The sequence below is a fragment of the Fundulus heteroclitus genome, chromosome 13, assembly GCF_011125445.2.
Source record: "Fundulus heteroclitus isolate FHET01 chromosome 13, MU-UCD_Fhet_4.1, whole genome shotgun sequence".
Classification (NCBI taxonomy): Eukaryota; Metazoa; Chordata; class Actinopteri; order Cyprinodontiformes; family Fundulidae; genus Fundulus; species Fundulus heteroclitus.
Genome location: NC_046373.1, coordinates 7,505,824 through 7,522,615, shown reverse-complemented (window position 1 = coordinate 7,522,615; position 16,792 = coordinate 7,505,824). Strand labels below are relative to the sequence as shown.

Here is a 16,792-nt window from a genome sequence, read left to right as displayed (position 1 = left end):
CATATTTGTCAAATTTTCTCGTGATTTCATTTTAATTTATTTTGCTTTGAATAAATGAAAATATTTCTACTCTGGAGAACAGTTTACAGTCCTACTGAAAAGTTTATTTTTTAATAATTGCTCAGTTATAGTGGCCAAAGTACAGCTTGTGGCCTAAGTATTTGTTTTGGATGGCTACAGTTACATTCACACAGATATCCCACTGCTACAATAGAGCTTTACACATTTCACCACACTTGTATCTTGCTTTCTTTAAATATAAATAAAGATTAATAAAGAATTAGTTTTGGTTTAGAATTAATTAAGTTATGCCATAATATAACACATAAACCTATATTGTGTTACATTATGTGCACACTTATGTGTGTATATTTTGATTTAACTCTTGTTTTTCAAGTTACCTCCATGGCAGGCTGCTGCAGTCATTTAGCTGAACAAAGAGGTGGGAAAGAGGTGGAGAAAGCTCATGTGGAGACCTGATTTGAGTTTGACTAGAATTTTCTTATGTTAGTTTGAGTTAAGTTTTTGTGTTTGACCACTTTTTGTGTCTTTCTAGACTGATGAGTGACTATTTAAAGTGTTCCCTCTGTTTCATGTAGTAGGTATGCTTGTTTGAGTAAGTTTTGTTTGTCAATGTTTTTTTTTTTTTATTCTTAGTATTTTAGTGGAGTTTTGTCATTCTGACCCCTGTTATGGGCCCAAGATCTTGATTTTTGCATGCTTTATCCAATTATGTTTTTTGGATTGAATTAAAACCCCTTTCTTGGGCTCTGATGCTTCCCTAAATGTTCCATAAAACTCATAATGTACTTCCCAATGGCAAAGACTGCAGAACTGATGAAGCAGATCAAACTTGAGTTCAGGTTGGCTTAGTGTGGAGAACACTGGGGAACAACACATATAGGCGGCGCGGCAAGGCAAGACGTTCTGGCGGAGAGTGGTTGGATGAGGCAGGTAAATATAGGCAGAGTGATAGTTTGTTGAGACTAATTGGCAGCAGCGGCTGGTGAAGCTGATTGAGATGGTTAGTGGTAACGGGGAGGTGACTGAGCAGAGTGGAGAAAAGCCCAAAAACAAAGACCGTCAAGGACATGACTACTGGACACTGACCCAACCCTGTGGAACATATCTGCACTCACAGAGATGAGTGAACCCGGCATTGAAATTGAAGTGGACGACATAGACTTGTTACGTTTTAAAACCCAGACAAGCGATCTTGAAGAACTCACTCACCAGAAGGCAACTCTCGATAAAGAGTGGCACAAGCTTCAGAAACAGAAGTCACGTCAAAGAGGAGAGAACTCTTGTGTTTAATGGACTTTTACTTTTCAAATAAAAAATGAATGATGTATTTTTTTATCGTATGTTCAGGCACTTCTGTTGATTGCTGGCAAAGAAGGTGACCCGAAGGGGATGAGAGCACACTGAAATGGACTCGTCGAAAAACTTTCCTAATTTTGTGATTACTTTTTTTTTTAAACTGCTAGGCTGCCAATATATGTTTTAATGTTAAAGCTAGCTATGTTTATTTTTACACAAGTAAGGAAGGGACTCAAAAGGTCCTGCATCATTTATTTTTATATAGGCCCACATATTCACACTGCACTTCTGTTTTTGGTATTTGGTATTTGCAATAGGCAAAATAAAAACAAAATTCAAACTTTTAACAGATTAGAAGCTGTGCTTTCTTTTTTTCTTGGGTGGCAGATGGGCCAAAATGCCTCTTTTGATAAAAAAAAGGTTGCCCTGTAATACATCAATGCAAAGCAGCACATTGTTGTGCGCTGGAAAGAAAATCATACATGATATGACACATGAATATACGTTATATTCTTTTTACAAAAAAAAATGTGATGCTCACCTTTCAGGTCAGTCCCCATTACTCTGATAGAAAGCACCTGTATGTCATTCAAAGATGTTTGTTAAAGAACATTGCAGAACAGATAGAATCATGAAGACCAAGAAAGACAACAAACATTTCAGGGATAAAGTTGTGGAGAAGTTTACAGTTTTATACATCTTATGTCCAATTCCTTGTCTATAAATGAAAGGGATGTTGCTTGACTGCAAGTCTACGGAGATGTGATGGTTCTCCTGAACTGACAGGTTGAGCAAGGAGCACATTAATCAGAGAAGCAACCTAAAGATCAGTGGAGAAGCTATAGAGATCCAGAGTGCAGGAGGGAGAATCTGCCATCAGAACCAGGACTAGTATCAGTCGCCCGTGGCCCGCCCCAAGTCCTGGATGAGTGGCAGGAATAAAAGGCGTGGTTGAAGAAAAAATAAGTTCCTTTTAATGGCCACAAGCCATGTAGGGGAATGTAGAAGAAGGGGTTCTGATCAGATGAGACCCAAATGGAACTTTTTCATGGAAACTGTTTATTGGAATGACGAATGAGCTAAATACAGAGAAATACTGTAGTGGGAGTTGGTTAGAGGTTCACCTTTTGGCAGCGCAACCACCCTAAAGATGCATCCAGAGTTACAATTTGCACATCCCAGAAGCCTTGCGGCTGAAATCACCGTGAAAGGTGACGCTGCCAACTTTTGGCTCTGGAGGGATGGATTGCATAGGCATCAGGCAACATTTAAGATTTTGCCTGATGTCCCCTTTTTCCACTTCATAATTACACTCTGCTTTGTGCTGGTCTACCACATAAATAAAGTATGGTGAAGTTTTAGGCCACAATGTAAGAACATGTGAAAATGTTCAAGGGGTGTGAATATTTTTGCAAGTCACTGTCAAGGTTAAGATAATTTTTCCATTATAGTTCCAGCTCCTTTAAAATGTGTAAACTAATCTTTAAAGTGTCCCCTAGTTGATAATGGGACACAGCCAGTCTAGCTGCTTCCTCCTGCTTTTAGTCTTTCTGCCAAATAAAACGGGGCGCTGGCAAAAAGGCTCATTCCCTTCACACCTCTCAAAATCTTTTACTATTGTTGGTCGAGCCACTTTTGTTGTTTGAGGCAAGCAACAAATGTGTCATAACAATCCTTAAACAAAAAAAAAAAACTTCAACATAGTGTCATTAAGTATAATTGTACAACACGCATATTGTCACAACTTGTGATGTGCTGTTAATGGTTAATTTTGTTTGAAACCCTCGAATTAAGAAGAAAGTATCCCTGACATGATTAAAACACTCCTTCATCTCTGGCAGACCACCTCTACAAGCCAGCATGCTTCTGCCAAAATGTTTTAGTTCAAGAAAAGCAATTCATTACCCAAAAGCTTAAATCCTCTTACCAGGAGGCAAAGAAAACAGGTGGATGAAACAGGCGTGATATCTGGTTACAATAATAATGGCATACTGTAATAATTTACATCCATTCGCCAATGTAAGCATATTAAAGCATTGAAAACAGCGTGCAGCGTGGGGCGATCTTTGATTCCTTGTGTTTAGTGGTGCTGAGGCAGAGTTCTGGGTCTCAGCTCTCTTATGTGTTATGTGCTGTTGCTTTGTTGCCTAGAAACCCCTCACCAAGCTCAGGGTAGGGTGATCAGCTGCTAAGCGATCTGTGTGTGTGTGTGTGTGTGTGTGTGTGTGTGTGTGTGTGTGTGTGTGTGTGTGTGTGTGTGTGTGCTTAAATGTCCACAGCTGTCATCACTTTGTCGACCTGTGACTCCTGACCGGTTCACACAGTGCATCGGGGTCTTGTCCGGTACACAGCATTCCCCTGAGCTACATGCCAGGTCGGCACTGCTTTTCAGGACCTGGAGAAGGAAAATAACAAGACGATGCTAGTAGAACGAAAACAATACATACCCACAACGAACATGGAGTTTCTTGAATTTTCTTCATTTAGTTGTAATCACAATCTTCTATATATTTTTTTTTTTTGGGTTAGACCAACACAACTAGTGTCAAAGGATGCATGGTACACAAAAGCTGTGGCACTTATTTTGTTTCAGCACTTACTCCAATTTAATCTGGAGAGACTCACAAAGAGAAATAGAGGCAATTAGAGAGATTGATTGACATAGATTAGACAAGTTATGTGGTGCTTGGACCCCGGCAGAAGACGTGGAAGCTGCAAATGTGTATGAGATTGAATGTTCATTTTAGGATTAGGATTAGTGAAGTCTCACCCCCAGGGTCTGGACATGGGTGGTGGAGGCCAGAGGAGAGAAGGAGTCAGGTGAAGCTTGTGTGTGCGAAGGAGGAGATGGGGTGGAGGAGGGTTGAAGCTCACCTGAAGAGCAGGAGAATCTGTGGGTGGAGAGCCTTATAAGCAGAGTCTTGTGGGATGATAGGATGAGGACTTGATGCAGATTGGCTGGCGCACAGACACGCCGCGAGGTGATCTGTGGAAACAGGTGCACCGGGGGGAGTCTTCCAGCTTGAACTTTTGTCTAAACTTCATCAGCCTTAAAATGTATATTCAATCAACTGGCCTCAGAAGTCAGAAGAGATGTGTGTAATTAATTAGCGGTGTATATCCAGTCATTTAGAGTTTGTTAGAGAGCAAGAGAACAAACAGCATCATAAAGGTCATAAAATAGGTCTGGGATGAAGTTTTGGAGAAGCTTGAAGAAGGACTAGACACATTCCTGCAAAGCTGCCAAGACATGACCCTAATCTAGCAGGCCAGAGACCAGGAGGGAATTAATCAGAGAAGCAACCATGAAGCAACCATGGTAACTCGGGAGGAGCTGCAGAGATTCAAAGCTGGCCTAATGGAGGAGTGGAAAGAAGAAAGCTGTTAAAATAAAACCAAAAGAAGCCCAATTTAAAGTCAAGTTTAAGCTATGTAGGGCACACAATGAAAACATGAAATAAGGTGCTTCGGTAAGATGAAATCAAAACTGACCTTTAGTCAAAGTCCAGACCTGAAATCTATTGAGAATCTGTGGCAACACTCCGTTACTGGTGGTCACAGGTGCTCTGAAATGAGCCTAACTGAGCCTGATCTGCTCAGCACAGAACGACATTGAATTCCTGTCATCAGATGTGCAAAGCTTACAGACACAGACCCCCAAGGAGCCACAAAGTATCTGCAGGGAAACAGAAACAGGCTTCTAGTAATTACTGAGCCTTTCAGATTAGTTCAAACCACGTATCCTTTTTGTTCCACTTCCCGATTATATGCTGATTGGAATGGTTTTATCAGACATAATCACAATGAATTTCATTGTGTTTCCACATTGCAACATGACCAAATGTTAAAAAAGACGTATTTATGCTGTGCTGCAAAAAAGGGACTAAAAGTAAGTAAAATGTGTCCTTGATTTGAGACGCAAGTTTAAATGGTCTGCCAATGGATTAAGATTTTAGGAACAACTCATCTCCATCATCTTATTTCAAGCGCGGCATATCTAATATTTTATGTTAGGGTCAAAACACTAACTCCATTGGCATATAATCTTATTTATCTGCTCAAATTCATACTCTCATTTAATAAAAAAAAATATATAACTTACTTCTAGTTCCCTTTTTGCAGTGTTCTCCTGCCTCAAAATCCCTTCGTACGGATGAATTCCTAAATAATTTGACACGTCCTGGCTGTTGGCAACATGATCCGGGCTGAGATTTTCCACACATAGAGAACAACCACTAAAAAAAAAAAAAGTCTAATGAATATGTTTTATCCCAGTTAAACTGTCTGTGTTTAAGATCAGCCTGTCAGAGGATCACCCTGTCCCTCTCCTCTCCTCCTCCTTCGTATTTTTTTTTTCTCCTTTTTTTTTTTTTTTTTTTCCAGTGAAAGGGTAGAAACGTTGCAGGCTCTGGCGTTCTGGGCTCCAACCGCAAGTCCTCAAAGACCCCCTTCTGTTATTGCTCCACTGCTACTCCTCGCACCTGCACTCAAGAATAATATTTACCCCGTCTGTCATCATCACACAGTGTGTGTGTGTGTGTGTTGTGTGTGTGCATGTTTGGTCTGCGTCCTCCCGATGATGTCTCCCATTCTCCCCCCTCTTCTCTCCGGTGTCTTATTAGAGCGGAACAAACAGATTGTTCTCAGGACGCCTGTGCAGAACCAAAACCTCCCCTGCCATTCATTTAATTCAATTAGGCCCAACATAAATGTATGAGCCGTGCCTTTATTGTGGGTGGGTGTATACGGTTTGCCCTGGCTTTGCTCTGATCTGTGCAGCTGCACTGTGGCCAGACAATTATATATTGGATGGAGATGGGGATGACTATAGGTCGTTTTTTTTAGGTCCCTCTATAGCTCAGGGGAAGGGTGGGGGGGGGGGGGGGGTATGACAAGCATGCTCACTGCTGCTGGAGCAGGAGAGCTGCGATCAGCTGTGTTTGGAGAAGATAGAAGTTAAATCATGCTCCGCAGAGAATCGGGAGTGGCCGGTGTTTTGCTTGTCTGCTTTCAAAGTTTTCTCGGGGAGGCTTGGGATTCGTTTGTAATGAGGAAGGCAACAACTGGTCGAGGATTCTTCAGTTTTTACCCCGGAGAAGGAGAGCGCGGCAGGCTCTTGAATACAGATGCGTTTTCACGCATTTGATCTCTTCGCATCTCTGAAGTTCGCAGCACCTGCTTTGCACTCTTCTTGCCACGCGTTTATAATTCTGTGCTGAAGATTTTGATGTAAAAAAAAAAAAAGAAAAGAAAAAAAAAGAACTGGCACAGTGGGGCAGCCTTAAGATAAAACACACACACACACACAAACAGAACAGCACAGGTAGCCAGGCTGAGTATGTAGCAGAGAGTGCTGCTTGGAAGACTGTTTCATATTTGCTCCTTGGTTCAGGAAGTCTGAAACTAGCTTGAATGATATTTTGAACCTCATGTAATTTTTGTTTGCAAAGGCAAGCAGCCCAGCTACCTGTCATCTTAGCATTAAATGTTAAACCATGGCGTAATAGCGGGTCTGGGTCTTCTCAAAGGAAAACTAAATAATTCAGTGCAGTATTTTTTTTACTATGTACTAACCTCTTAATAATAAAAAAATTCTTCTTTCTCAACCCTTTGTCTGTCTTCTGTAGGTCTGTCATTTTGTGCTTAATAAAAGAGATATTTTGTTTCAGAAACCCTAAACAGACTACTGTAATTACCTGTAAATGTTGCTTTATTGCTAACAGCTGAATACTGAATAACAGAAGAAGACAGGCCTTACAGGAATACCTGCAAAGATCCGCAGCATACAATGTTTGCAAACATTACATAAGCTTTAGAAACCACGTAAAAGTAGAAATGATTTACTAAAATCAAATCCTTTGGTGCCATCTCAGGGGTGTCGCTATTTTCGCAGTAGCGACACCTACTGTTTACTACTAGAACTACACCAAGTATGGCGCACCTGGCTGTAGCCATCTTTCTACCCTGTAATCATAACCTTTTGTTTTTCGTATGCAATAGCTAGAGTGGTTTACATTGTTCCATCAGGCAAGTTAGCGACCATAGAATACAGAGAAGTACACCTAGCTTCTTGTAGTGTGTTTGGATTAGCTTGGGCTTTTTCTCTACTTCACATTTGAACTGTTGATATGTGTTTCTGTTTGGTGAAACCACAGATAAAATCCTTTTAGCTTGTGTTGTGTGTTAGAAAAGATTCCCATGTCAGCGCACGCTGTCACGCTTTACTACTCAAACTGTGCATTCACATTGGATTTTCATGGCGGGACATCACACCATTGGATCATTTAACTTTGTTTGAACTGACCTCCTTGTACCATTTCAGCTCCCGTGCTTTTTAGCGAACGTTTAACCTAAAGCGCTAATTTAGACTCTGGATTCTTTTCTGACGTGTGCAGACTCTGACTCACTGTGTCTGAGCTGTGACAGAACCAGATTTCTGTTGATAACCTCTGCTATCAGGTCTCGCGTGTTTGTTTTACAAAGCTTAAATATTAGACACTCCGTGTCTGTCGTGTTGTATAAAGACCAGATATCGTGTGGTCACTTGTTTCAGTCTTTTTTTACTGCATCCTCTTTCATCTCCTTGAAATTACTGATATTCTTCATTTTACTGGCATTACTTCAGATACAATCCGTCCATGAAGATAAGCACACAAGACCCCTCAGGTTTACATAGAAAGAATACTTTTGTAAAAAAATATATGTTTAAACATTTCTGAACATAACTCTTTAGCTCCTTTCCATCCAGTGCTTCTGTTTGATCAGTGGCTATGTGTCTCATACAATTATCGTAATCCAAGCCATGCGTTTCCTGGATGTTGTAATTTTCAACGGCTCAAAGGAAGCGACTCGTAAACGTTCAAGATTATTGTATTTGTTCCTCATAACAGATGAGCTGAGTTGACACTTTTTAACCTCAACAAGTTGGAGAAATGCCATGGAGGCAAACACGTCCCAGTTTGGAACACACTGAACCAAAAAAAAAACACTATAATTACATGCTGCTGTGTCTTATAGCAAAATGAGGATTTGCTGGACTTCTTATAGATATGATCTCCCCATGCACCAGTTTTTTGATGTATGATCAGCAGTTTGGCCAAAACTTTTACCTAAGCAAGAGTAGCACTACTTCAACATGTTTTTACTCAATTAACAGTAAAAAGTTGCCAGCCAAGAAATTACTCAAGAGTAAAAAAAGGATTCAGTAAGAAGGCCACTCAAGTATTGATTAACTAATCATAACAGACTATAATTTAATATTTAAAGATGATGTAATCGGACAGACAAAAAACAAAGGTTATGTGCAAATTCTGGTATTTTAAAGACAAAAGATATACTAAAGACAAAGGGAACACTTTTCTAAATAATTATTTTCTTCAACATGAAAATTGAAAAGACTACCTTTGGCAGGTAATGTATATACAGTGTGTATAGTGTATATACATTAACATTACATTACACACAATATTTCCTACGACAATATCTACTGTTTACTGCATGTTCATTCGACCTCGAAATGGCTCAATGAGCTCAACAGACAGAAAATAACATTAAAATAACAAAGCTTGTGTACAAATAAGAAGTCTCGCTTAAACATAAACTCTAGGGTTTTGTCTCTGGTGTATTTCTGGTAAAAACAAGTTATTTATTCATGAAGTTGCTCACAGTGCGTCGTGTAGCCATAAATTCTATGCAAGTAAGGGTAGCGATGATATGACTCTAGTAAAATTAAAGAGTACAGTGCAGTAAAAGTACTCCTAAAAATACATTTTCTCAAAAAGTTACTCAAGCAAATGTAACTGAATAAATGTAACCAGTTACTACCCACCACTGATGATCAGCAACGTTATGAACGAGGCTAATGAGCTGAACTGCAAAAAAAAAAAAAAAAAAAAAAACGAAGAGAAAATACTTGTCATTATAGTGGAAATCTATTTTTGTCTTGACGAGGATGGCGGGGCATTTTCTCAGCTGTGGTAAATTGGGTTTTATATGCGGAGGCACAGTATGCCTGCACCGTGTTTCCGCTTCCATTTACTCAAGCAATTTACTGAAAATTAAACAAGAGCGAACCAACCAACTGCTCACGTAAATTACACTGAAAGCAAAGGTTGAAGTTGCTTCATTAAATATGCAACAACAGATTGAGATTTAAAATGATTTTCAGTATAATTGAATTTAAATGATTTTTCTTTCTATTTGTTTAAATTACAGGACTCCTACAGATTCTGCGAAAGTCTGGAAATTGCTTTAAGCATTTTTTTTTTTTTAGATCAGGATAGTTATAGAAAATAAATGGCTAAATATGTTTACTTCAACACCTTATTCCCTATCCCATTTTGTCCCCTTTCTCCTTGTTTCCTTCTGTTTTGCCATCTGGCTTCCATCCCCTTTCTTATTTTTTCATCTCCTTGTCCTTCATTCAGCCCTTTCTTGTGTCTTTTTACCCTTTGTTCCTTGTGTCATTCCTTTTTTATTTCTGCAGTTGAGTTCTCCCTTCCTTTTCTTGTGTTCATTCCTATATTTCTTTACTATGTCCTTTGTTCATCTTCAATTCCTTGTTCCTTGTCATCCTTCCTGCATTCCATTCTTCCTACTGCCCTGAGTTCCTCGACTCTTCATTATCTGTGTGTTTCCTGCAACACCCTCTTTCTTGTGTCATTGCTTCCTTCCTTGCTTGCTTCCTTCCTTGCTTCCTTCCTTTATATTTCTACTGTCTTTCATTGGGTCCTTCTACCCTTCCTTCCTTCCTTCCTTCCATGTGTTCTTTCCTTACATTTTCCCTGTCTTTTCCTTCCTTCATTCCTTGTGCTCTCCATCCTCCTTCAATCTTCTGTTGTGTCCTTCTTAGCTCCTTTTTTCCTTTATTCCATTTTTCATTGTGGCCTTCATTCTGTTTTTTCTTGGGTTTTCCAATCATTTCTACCCTGCAGGTTTCCTTATTCCTTGTGTTCTTCCTTCCTTCCTTCCTTGTACCCTTCCTTCCTTTCCTGTAAGTCAATCTGATGTTTGCTGGCCAAACATGGATATGTTTAACAGGGATTTTAGTGTGTTTATTTCAAACTGGGTGAAACTTAAACTTGAACTGTAAAAGTTTTTATTTTTAAAACATGTAGGAACACTTGTGAAAATACTGGATGATCGTCTACCTGCTGAAGCGCCTCCATCAGTGCCTTTCTCTTTGAATACAAGAACTGGCTCCGAACTATAGCCCCGCAGGCCTCCATGGCAACCAAGTTTGTTCAGCATCCGTTTACTGGTATTTGCTGCCATCCGGTGGACACAGAGGCGAATGTGGTTTATTTGGTGTAATGCAAGATATGTAAGGCAGGGGACACTGTGCTGTCATTTTTAAAGCTTCATGGATTTGGTTCAGTCGCCTTCCAAATGCTCGCTTAGTTGTTATTATGGGAATAAATCCTTCTCTGTGCAAAGTGGCTACTAGATGTCAAAAAATCTGTGTTTTTTTTTTTTTTTTTACATTCTCTCATCTTTTACTTCTTGGTCAGAGATGATTATTGCAAACCTTTTTAACATTTTTAAACCTTACAACCACAAACCCTGATGTGTTTTGGTGGATTTTGTGTGAAAATGATCCATTGTTTTCAATATTTAACAACAAAAGTCTAAAAAGGTGTAGCGTGCATGTGCACTCAGTGCCTGGGAGCAATGTTTGTATGGGAGCACCTTATTACAGCTGTTTGGTGTAAGGCTCTTCCTGCTTTCCACATTTAGAGCCCATTTTCTTGTAGCTCAGTCTCTATCAGATTGGATGGAGAGTGTCTGGGAATCCCATTTGGACTTATGTCTTGACTTTGACTTGACCAGTCTGACACATGAACATGATTTGATCTAAACCATCCCGTTGTAGCCCTGGCTGTATTTTTCAGCTAGAAGATGAGCCTAAAGCCCTGGCTCATGTGTTTCCCAGGGTTTTGTTCCAGGATTGCGCAACATTTAGCCCCATCCATTTTCCCAATGACTGACCAGCTTTCTTGTCTCTGTGGAGGAAAAGCACTCCCACTGAATGATGCTAGGGCCACCATAGGTATGTTCAGTGTAGCTTTCCAACAGAGAGTTTTGGACAAACAAAAGTTTCAAATTTTGTTCTCACCTGACAGGAGCAGCTTTTTTTTTTATTTTTTTATTTGTGTAGTTTGCTGTTTTCAAGGTTTACTCCGCTCATTGTAAATAGCAAATTGAACTCCTCTCAGGAACGGCTTTTTTTTTTTTTTTTTTTTTTTTTGCCACTCTTCCATAAAACTCAAATTTGTGGAGATCGCTACTTGTATCAGTTGACTAGAAAGATTGTTCCACCTGAGCTGTGGACCTTTACAGCTCCTCCAGCGTTAGCATGAACCTCTCGGCTATTTTCCTGAATGATGCTGCCCTTGCTTGCCCTGTCAGCTCAGAGCTTTGCCTTGGTAGCTTTGCAGAAGTAGTCCTACCCTGCTTTAAGCCTCTCTACAACTTCATCCCTGGTCTGTTTCAGTTTAGACGGTGGGTTCGTTCTTTTTTTTTTCTCCAATGTCTGTGAGATGTTTAAAGCGTCGCATTTTACTTTATCATGTAGCTCTGCTTTAAACATCTGGTGTTTCTCTTGGTCTCCCTGATAATGTTGTGTCACTGACACTGAGACCTTTACAGAACAGAGCATAGGGTGCACTCTGGTGATCAGGTGATTTCTGAAGGCCATCATTTTATTTAATTATTTCATTTTAGCGCTATCGGGGTGAAGGAAGCTGAAATACAAATGCACGAAAAATGTCGAATTGCATAATGAAATGCATTTTCCTTCAACCTCACAATCACACAGTACTTTTACATTGATGTTTTGGTTGTAATCTAACGCAAGGTGGACAGGTTCGATGGGTTTGAAGTACTTTTTTAAGGCGCCGGAGCTCTTTTGTACGCCACTAAACCCGCTGCATAAAAATAAACTCCCATAAGGAGACGCGGAAGCATACAGGGTTAATCAAAGGCCTTTGATTGAGGACTCTTGCGCAGCGAGGCTTTGCTCAGAATTCCACTTTCACAGTCTCAAGAGCTTAACCCAGAGTTGACAAAACTGATGCAAAAAGAGAAACTTTTCATTTGATGTACTGTAACACCCAGGTCTATGTGCGTCTTTCTTTTGCTTGATGGGGGCCGGCACCGGGGGCCAGGATTCCACCCCTTTTTTTCTGCCCTGCCCTGCACTCCTTCTCCACCCTCCTGAACCTCTCTATCCATCCCTCTCCCCCTTCTCCGCTCTCTCCTTCTGAAAGCACTTTTTCCCCCCTCTCTGCACCGTGCCAGAGAGGAGAGGAGCAAAGGAGCGCAAAGAGGAGCGAGAAGAGAGGATTTGCCCATCAGACGAGAGACGGACGGAGGAGCGGGACCATGGCTGCCCTCTCCGCCTTGCTGAAGACCTGGGTCATCGTGCAAACCCTCTGCCTGGCTCTGGCCCAAGTGGTGAGTGGATGGGGAAGGTTCGGACCTGCTCGGCTCAGGGGTGGAGAGGGACGAGGGGCCTCTGGAAGGGGTCAGCGGGTCTCGGCTGCTGTAAGTTCTGTGGAGTCTTGTTTGCAGGTAGAGGTAAAGGGGAATTGAGGAACAAGGCAACACAGATCTGTGGGGTTATTGATCTTTATAAGATGATAGAAAAAGAAGCTTTGAAATGTTTTTATCTTTTTCTTGCTCTGCAAAACAAAGCAAACCGGACTATCCTCTGTGGATTATCAGCCTAATGATGAATGGATTCTCACTTCTTTGAAGCCGAGAAACTCCGACCGGAGGATTGTCGAGAACGAGGATTTGTTCTTTGCCTGTTCCTGTCCCTTTTTTTTGGGGGGGGGGGGGGGGGGGGGCAAGTGGACACGCATTTCTAAAAACAGAGATCATGCCTTTCCTTTTTTTTTAAAGCAAACATAGAAGCCTCTGAAAGACAAACATCAGTGTGCACAGATGGAAAGTCGCCTACAGACTGTGAAAGCCGCCTCCTCATCCTCATCCCTGCGCTCACTCTGGATGTCCTGCACTTGTTTCTGCCACGGATTACTGCATTTTTTTTAATTTATTTCGAAAACACCTACAATGGGATCGCATTTTTGTATCATGTGAGAGCCTGAATGAGGTATAAAGATGAGGGGCTCAGGTGGGGCCCACTCTCATGGCCACTCCCTCCAGCATTCCTCCTCAATTCCTCCACTTTTACCTTATTTTATCCAACCTTACCTCAATGTTATCTAGATTTGTTGCCCTTTTTCTCCACACAAACTTCCAAAGCGGTGTTTTGGCTATGGTGTACTCATTTTTACATAGGTAATATTGTTATTTTTAAGCAGACCTGATTGCATACCTTTACACAAGTATCATAATTTTACATGTGCATACCTGTATTTAAAAAGTGCATGCTTCAGTATTTAGGATCAACAATACAAATCCATAAAATACTAGGGATATAATGTTGTTTATGTATTAAACAAGGTTAATATAAATCAAATCTTTACAGACTTCATGTGTTTTCCTTTCTGTCTACTCTCCAGCGGGGTCCACCCGGATCTCAGGGCCTGCCGGGTCCTCCAGGCCCCTCTGGCACTCCTGGCTCAGATGGCATTGATGTGAGTATCCGTCCGCTTCAGGTTTGCACGGTACGCAATCTGACAAAGATCCGCCTTGTGCTGGAGGAATGAGTGACGCTCGGCCACCGCACAGTACCGGAGTCTTACCGGCAGAGGGAGCCGCAAATGAAAACACGCGCGCACAAAAGGACTCTGTTCCGTCCTTGAGAGAGGGCTCTTTCAGAGGCCCGGTGCTGAGTTCCTGTCACAGTAACGTGATACATGCGAGTTATTTCAAGGCAGGTTGTGGGAATAAAGCCGAGTCTGCCGTGCAGCTCTGGCGGGGGGCAGGAAACAGCCTGGCTGGGAGACGTCTGTTTGGACGTTTGCTCTAAAATCTACATTTTTCACTTAACAAATGCAAAACCCAGCAAGGTTTTAGGAAACTGTCAGTCATTGTTCCAAGCATGGAACAACCATTGTTCCAAGCATGTCATTAAATTCTCTCTTGACTGGCTTCTAAATGGATTTAGAAAGTTTAGTGGAAGGATGACGGGCTTGCAGCGTTTACAGACAGAGTATCATTAAAAAGATGTCTCAATTTCTCAATAAGTTGTGTATTCGTATAAAATTACAATTTAAATGAAGAAAAACAATTACATGTAATTCTTTTTGTGATTGAAAACATAGCCAATTCATTCAAATGGTATTTAGGTAAAAAAAATCCTGCATTATCTCTGTAAACGCTTGTAGTTTTGTTATTTGAAGAAGAACAAGAAGAATGCCATCATCAGAGAAAATAAGCAAGTTTCTAAAAATAGCTGATGTTGGATTTTTGTACTTTTTCGTAACACGACTGTATGTTTCTGCAGGGAGAGAAAGGACCCCCTGGTCCCCCCGGCCCACTCGTGAGTTCCCATTTTTTCATTGAAAGAAAAATACAACCACACACACACACATAAATATATATATACATATATATATATAAATATAAACTTGTATATACATAATGATAAAAGTTCTGTCCTTCACCTAAGGAGCTATTACCTTGCTGTTTGTTTTTTTCTGTAGGGACAAAAGGGAGAGCCAGGAGAGCCCGGCCCCGACGGACCTCCCGGAGAAAACGGTCTTGATGTGAGTCTCTGATTCCCTTGAGGGCGGGGTTGTTTGGTTTGGGAGGTGATAAATCAAGGAGGATATGCGTCAAAACAGATACACGTGCAAACAAACAGGTGTCTCCAAAACATTTTTTTTTTCAAAAGAGCCATGAATCAGTTCACAAGTTATATAATCTGAAACGACTCAGGGCCACAAGATAGCACACAAAATGTGTGGGAACGGATTTTGTATTGTGATCAATTTAATTGAAATTTCCCAGTGCCTTTGTTGTATTTTATGCTATTTTTTATTATACTATGGAAAAAGTCCCATTTCTATATTAAAATTAACCACTTTGCTAAGTATCACACAATTTATCAGTCACTGGGTTCACCCTTTGGTGATAAATTCTTATCCTTATAGTGTGAATTGTTTTGTGAAATAGTGTTGTTGTTTTTTTAAATCAACATTAGAAGATAAATCACAGCATGAGCCATGGCTTCTTTTCCAGTAGTTTTTAATGGAAGTGTGAAGAAATACCACAAAATAGTCTGCGTGGTCAGATGCCATCTGCAGACTATTTTGGAGCAAAGGCGCGAAAGACAAGCATGCTCCAAACAAACAGCTGAAACACACCGGGTCATCGCACTCCTTTCAAAAATCCCCCTCAGCTTCAGAAAGAGGAAGAGGATCGGATCCAGCCTGGGAAGACAGTTGTTGGACTGGCTAAGCTTGGACTTGATTTATCTGCTCTGCATACAGATTCATTAACGCAGGGCTTCTTAACCTTTTTGACCTCAGGGCCCAACTTTTCCTGTCCAAATTGGCCCCGGGCCCAGTTGGAACATCAACAATCCAATGGTTTACCAAACTGGTCACACTTTTGGTTGATCTGGATTTAATCTAAATCAAATCCACAAACAAGTAACACAAGCTATTAACTTGTCATTCGAAATGACGTTATCTGATGATCACAACAGCATTTATTTATCAAGTGTGTATAAACCTGCACATACAATCAGATTATGAACACGCTAAGAAAAAGGGTGGAAGAGATCAAACTGCGACCAGAATGAAATTAAAGGTTCATAAAATAACTATTCATACAAATAAAAAAATCAGGAAATTAGTGTTTATTATGCGTTTCATTTGAAAGTGGGATGGTCAGCAACTTCTTTGCCGCTGCCTCTCCTATCATCTCAGGGCACATATCCGCAGCGGCAGGCAGAATCAAATGCTCTGCTACTTTGAATGCTTTGTTTACTCCAAGCCAAGTCTGGCTGCAAGGTTTAAAACAGACTGAGTTAGAAGTTAGTGACTCGACCGGCCTTTCCAGCAGTTGAAGTCCACATTCCTTTCTCTTGAAAAAAAATCCACCGGTAGACCCAGGAGCGTTCGGTTTCTAGATGGCGCCTTCATTTTGAAGGCTTTGAAGGCTTTGTTTAATAGCATCAGTCCACACTCTGGGCTCTGCATTGTTACATCCTTTAACAAAGCCAAACTTAATGAATTCAGGATTGTGCTTGCAGAAATGTTTAGTCATTTTTTTGGTGGGAAATGTCATCATTTTGTCTCATTTTGTTTTTTCGTTCTTCATACCCAATCATGGTGTTCGACGACTTGTTCTTTCGCGTCTCAAAGCTTGTTAAACAGCAGATTCAAACATTACCGCCCCCAAGCAGTGGGCTGTATTATAACCAAGTTTCTCCAATTCTGTAACAGACTTTGGGAGCTTCTTGCTGACCTGTACATGGCGCTGGCGGTCCCATCGTGGTGGCTGAATTAGAGCATGTGGAAACACTTTTTAATCTTATAAGATTTAAAAAATATAT

At 40.7% G+C, this 16,792-nt stretch overlaps 1 protein-coding gene across 1 annotated transcript in view; it reads left to right on the top strand.

Moving 5' to 3' along the window:
- Positions 1–12,571: 12,571 nt before the first annotated feature.
- The window catches only part of col9a2 (procollagen, type IX, alpha 2), a 30,140-nt gene continuing 25,919 nt past the window's right edge, over positions 12,572–16,792 (top strand). The window contains exons 1-4 of the mRNA XM_036144983.1: positions 12,572–12,774; positions 13,848–13,922; positions 14,735–14,770; positions 14,934–14,996. Coding sequence (XP_036000876.1) covers positions 12,703–12,774; positions 13,848–13,922; positions 14,735–14,770; positions 14,934–14,996 — 246 coding nt within the window. The 5' untranslated portion in view covers positions 12,572–12,702. The remainder of the gene's footprint in view (positions 12,775–13,847; positions 13,923–14,734; positions 14,771–14,933; positions 14,997–16,792) is intronic.